Raw genomic sequence first — 6,000 nt, 5'->3', positions numbered from 1 at the left:
AATTCAAATGCTAATGCAATATGAGATTGCAATTGCATGTTCCACTTTTGCATGCATTCTTTCAGACAATATTCAAATTCAAATGCAATTCTAATGATTTGCATTTTCATTTTCATGTACCTGATGTGCACATTTGCTGTCAATATTAAAATTATAATGGAAAGCCATTTGACATTTAATTTTCAAAGTCATGCGCTGCTTTGTAGCTGACAAAATTCAAAAGTTCATTCTAATGTGCAAATGACTATGCAATCCCAAAATAGCATATTCATTTGCCACATTTGCCTGCGTTATTTGAGTCAATATTCAAATTGTAATGCAATAATGTGATACGCAATTGCATTTACATGTTCTAGGAAACACATCCGCTTTACAGCTGACAAAATTCAAACTCTCTATGCAATTCAAACGCATCCGGGTACTTTGCTCTCCCGTCATGTCCACGCCTCTTTTAGGGTGATAGAAATTGAGAAGTGTGACTGGCGGTCGATGGAAATTTCTGGTCTTTGCTACTTTAATCCGATAAAATAAGAAAACCGTAGTGCTTTTTAGATATTAGGAGCCCAAATCCGATGGCCAGTTAGGCAAGCTATTATATAGTGTCATTGCCGATCAATGATCGACGTCGTTATATAGAGAAAATTAATGAAATAGGGGTTGATTCATCAGAGCAGTCATACGTCATCTCCCTGTCATCAGGGATTTGTAAAAGCAAAAGTGATGGATGTCAGAAATAGCCTACATTACCTGGAGATTCAATAAGGTACTTTTATATGACAGATATGGGTTAGGGTTATATGACACCTGTAGCGAGATAGATAGATAGAGCCAAAAGTAAAAAGTCGCTGAGAGACCCAAGCAGGGTCTGGGCTGGTAATTGTATGACGTGCCAAACAATCCGCTGAGATGAAAAGTACGTTTTAGAGCATTTATTGAATAATAGAACAATCAAACTTGGCGACGTACAAAAATAATCCATAAGCGATCAAAACCAGAAAAATAACAAACAATGCGTATAGAATATAGAATAGAATAGACTTTATTGTCCTTGTACAGTTGCCTATACAATGACATTGTAGTGGTTCTTCTGAAGGTGCAAAAACAGAAAAACATATTCACATATTCACAAATATTACACACTAGACTAGACAAATTAAAAAGCGAAAATGCTATAAAACAAGCTAAGAGACAATGAGGTCCGTGGTGTCAAGTGCAAATAAAGACAACAATATTAAGAAAATAAAAACAACTATAAAAGCAAGCTATAAAAGACATGAGGTCAGTGGTTCATCTGCGTCATATGCGTATAATATGCGTATAATATGCGGTCAACAAAAATACATCGCTCCCCTCTCTCTCCACTACCGCCATGCAAGGTGCGCAGGTGCTTAAATTACCTTTGCAATATCACCCCCCATAACCATATGACTTCTCAATACGGTGATCAAGGCAATAAACAAACAAGTAAACTCACAATAAACCAGCCTGTTATACTAAATACCCCCTAAATCATATTCATGCCTCCTACGATCATTGATCGGCAACGACACTATATAATAGTTTGCCTAACTGGCCATCGGATTTGGGCTCCTAATATCTAAAAAGCACTACGGTTTTCTTATTTTATCGGATTAAAGTAGCAAAGACCAGAAATTTCCATTGACCGCCAGTCAAACTTCTCCACTTCTATCACCCAAAAAGGGGCGTGGACATGACGGGAGAGCAAAGTACCCGGATGCGTTTGAATTGCATAGAGAGTTTGAATTTTGTCAGCTGTAAAGCGGATGTGTTTCCTAGAACATGTAAATGCAATTGCGTATCACATTATTGCATTACAATTTGAATATTGACTCAAATAACGCAGGCAAAAGTGGCAAATGAATATGCTATTTTGGGATTGCATAGTCATTTGCACATTAGAATGAACTTTTGAATTTTGTCAGCTACAAAGCAGCGCATGACTTTGGAAATTAAATGTCAAATGGCTTTGCATTATAATTTTAATATTGACAGCTAATGTGTACATCGGGTACATGAAAATGAAAATGCAAATCATTAGAATTGCATTTGAATTTGAATATTGTCTGAAAGAATGCATGCAAAAGTGGAACATGCAATTGCAATCTCATATTGCATTAGCATTTGAATTGAGTCAGCTATATGCTTCCATACTTGTATTCACTAGTGTACTCTACATGACTTCTAGGGTACTCTGCACTACTTCTGTCTTGATTACTTCCTTACACCCTTCTGCTCTCTCTCTCTGTCTTCAGGGCGGGTGACGGGTGGTGGTGGGTGCCCCTAGTGGCCACCTGTGTTGGTGCGCTGGTGGGCACCCTGATCTACGAGCTATTCATCGAGGTCCACCATCTAGAGAAGGGGCTCCCCTCTGCCCCCGCGGCCCAGAATCAGACCCCAGAGGGTGGGCAGGCGCTGGAGCTGGAAGGGGTACAACCCGACTCCACCAACAGCCTGAAGAACTGCCCCAAGGACAGCCAAGACGGGACTAAAATAATAGTTTTCTCCAGAAAGCTGTAGTATAAGGCTTCCCCTGATGGGCAGCTGGACAGACAGTAAAACAGGGTCTCCAACACGTCGCTCATGAGCTACTGGTAAGAAGCATACAAAAAAACCAGACAAAAAATAAATTCACCTGGAAACCTTTTATACTGATGTCCCACCCCCTCCCAACACATAATATAATATTATCAGCTGTCAATCAAATTGCTGCCGTCTGTCAACACGTCGTCAGGCTGTGTGAATGACATGTCATCAGCATGTGATTGCAATTTGTTCCTGTTCGCGGATGACTCAGCTCTGCTGGTCTCTGACAGGGACATATTGCAGGTGGAAAAAGCGCTAAGCACTGAACTGAGTAGAATCTGCATCTGGCTAGCTGACAATAAACTATCAATACACCTAGGTAAAACTGAAACCATCCTATACGGATCCCCATCTAAACTCAGAAAGGCTGAACATTTTAAAATAAAAGTGGGTAACATTAATATCACAAGAAAAGAGGATATTACATACCTGGGCTCCATCTTAGAGGCAAATCTTTCCGGAGATAAAATGGCAGCAAAAGTAATCAAAAAAGTGAACCATAGAACTAGATTCTTGTACAGGATATCCTCACTTGTCAGTAAAAACACACTGAGGACCCTATCAGGAGCTCTCATTCAATGTCACTTTGACTATGCCGTAACATCATGGTACTATAGAACCACAAAGGCCCATAAAACAAGACTCCAGACAGCCCAAAATAAACTGGTTAGGCTTCTGCTAGGCCTCAACCCTAGGACACATCTAACCGCTGCTCATTTTTTGAGCCTTGATTGGCTACGAGTAGTTGACAGAGTGCAGCAGCTTGCACTGGGCCTGGTCTTCAAGATACGCTACACCACAAAGACACCCAAGTACCTGTCAACATACTTCCAAAAAGTGAACAACGTCCACACATACAACACCAGAGGAAGCTCCACGAACCACGTTCAACCGCGTTGCACCACAAACAAGGGGTTAAACTCGTTTGCAAACTATGCAGTAAAAATGTGGAACGCCCTTCCTATAATCTTAAAGGAGTGCAAAACACTGCCCACCTTCAAAACCACTCTCAAAAAACATTTACAGGAAGCTGCAATCCGTAACTGGACCCTCTAAATCAAAAATCTGATTAAAAGACCCGAACTACCCACTGTACATACTTTGTGTTTTGTCCCCCACCCCCACCTGTGGTGTATGTCCCCACCTGTCCTACCCGCTGTACATACCTTATGTTTTGTTGTATTGTTCTTCCCATGATGGATGTATGTTTATCTTGTAGATAGTAATAGTTATTTGTCTGTATTATCTTGTAGATAGTACTAGTTTTTTTGTCTGTCTTACATGTAACGATGAATTGAGAATCAAGGACCCCAATTGAAATAAGCCAGTGGCTTTCTTGGTCTTTTTATCCTTTTAGTTGACCTTGTATGTAATATGTACTTTCATGTACCTACCTCTGCAAATCTTCTAATAAAGTTTTCAATCAATCAAACTACTACTGTGGCTGTGTTCGAAATGGCATACTGCATACTCAATGAGTATATATTGCATACTGCCTACACTGCAGTATCATGCATACTGCATCCCAGAATGCATTTCGCACTGGCCAGCAGCGGGGATTTTAAATCCTCAATTTTCAACCTTCATTGGCTAAAAGCTAGAATTTTCACGGCGACACTCGGACTCTAGCGAGCAGTAGACGTCAGCGCCAGGCGTGCGTGAGAGCCTCTCTGCAGCCTGTGGGGATCTAACCTGTTAACATGGACGCCTACGCTTACGCTGAGGTAAGGAAAGGTGGACGCAGCATGTGTCATTTAGCCCTTAAGGCCGATTTAAAGTTCTGCGTCGAATTTACGTGCGTAGTTTACGTAGCCTCTTACGTAGGTCTCGCACTTTACACTTCTGCGTAGCCCGCGCTACACCGTCACATCTTCCGGTTAGAACTCAAAGGAGCTCAAAGCTCAAAGCGGCATAATAGCGATCTTTTTGTTGTTATGCTTCTTGTAAATAAAAGTTCTATGATGCATTGAAATGACATTAAACTAAGATAATACGATGGTTATCATAATTTTTCAAATCTTTATTAATGAGTAATTACAGAAAAGGTAAATGACATTTCTGTCATGGCTTCCGCATTTTGGTCTACGAGAGAGTCGGAATCATGTGCTACCAAGCGGACCAATCACAGAGCTTACGGTTGCGTAGAAACTGACGCGTTCTTACATTTTTGGAGATGTGTATGGAAGGCCATGCCCACATAAAACGGCACGTCTCCACACGTTGCCTCTAGGCGTCAATTCCACACGTCGATTTTTAACGTGTCTACGTAGACACGTCGATTTCAACGGGCTGTTCCATTCTACTGATGTCTGGGTGTTTCCATTCTACTGATGTCTGGGTGTTAGAAAGGAAGCCTTTTGTGGTTTAAAGGCAGTTGGCAAACAGCTTTTAGGTGCATTACCAGTTAACTTTATAATAGTTACCTTTAGAACGATGATGCTGTTTAAACAACAAAAGAAGAAGAAGCAACGAGGACTGGTAACATTACAAGCAGACATAGATTTCGAAATCTATGTATGTTTGTAATGTTACCAGTCCTACCACTAGGCGTCACTATGCCATATATAATGTATATTCTCATGTATATACACATATAATTTTGCTTTCACTTTAGATTAAAGGAGAGATAGATAATACATAGAGAATTGTATGAGAAAAACAATGGTCCAAACAAATAAAGATTTGAAAAATTATGATAACCATCTTATTGTCTTAGTTTAATGTCATTTCAATACTGCTTCAATACTAACGTTGAAATTACAGTCTTAAAACAATAAGTACATCGAAAACATATACACAGAGCATGTATGTTTACACATGTAAGACAAAGAAAAGAAAATTTGATTTTTCTATTGTCCCCTATTTCCTGGGGCTCATATAGATTTGACTAATTAGTAGATTAGATTAGATCAGCAAATGTCTGTCCAGCGATTGATATGAAGGGGTGAAAAGTAGGGGAGGATGACATTGAAAGACAACATTATGGCCCATTGGCATATGAACATCTAAGCAATATCACACGAGAGGGAGTGCTGTTATACTTAATATCAGCACGGCTGTGATAGGTACGAGGCCGCAGTTCTACAGCGCCATTTATTACTTAACAGTAATAAGCGAGAACAGATTATGATTTGTTTGTTTATTTAATAATTTATTTTGGCAAGGGGACATCACTTTGCTTGACATTTTGGTATCAACTAAGGTAAACAAACTCATAGTCATGTTACATGGTGGCGGATGTTCAGTGCAAAACAAATTTGGTCTTGCCTGAGTAATACACATTCTGATATCTTATCCCCTTTCTCTTATCTTATCCCCTGACTCTTAGTAACAACAACAAGGTACAAGGTTCATTTATTGGCATTCTATAACACAGGGATGCACAATGAGATGCAA

General features: G+C 39.9%; 1 protein-coding gene across 1 annotated transcript in view; it reads left to right on the top strand.

Annotated features, from left to right (window-relative positions):
* Nucleotides 1-2,538, top strand: part of LOC308153973 (uncharacterized protein) — a gene marked incomplete at both ends in the record, with an annotated part of 19,962 nt that extends 17,424 nt beyond the window's left edge. Inside the window, one exon of the mRNA XM_080527154.1 lies at nt 2,274-2,538. Within this exon, the coding sequence (XP_080383280.1) occupies nt 2,274-2,538 (265 nt within the window). The remainder of the gene's footprint in view (nt 1-2,273) is intronic.
* Nucleotides 2,539-6,000: the final 3,462 nt, after the last annotated feature.

This window comes from Nansenia antarctica (assembly GCF_963989245.1).
Source record: "Nansenia antarctica genome assembly, chromosome: 3".
NCBI lineage: Eukaryota > Metazoa > Chordata > Actinopteri > Argentiniformes > Microstomatidae > Nansenia > Nansenia antarctica.
Note: the sequence above shows the minus strand (reverse complement) of the source record. Positions and strands in the feature narration are given on the sequence as shown.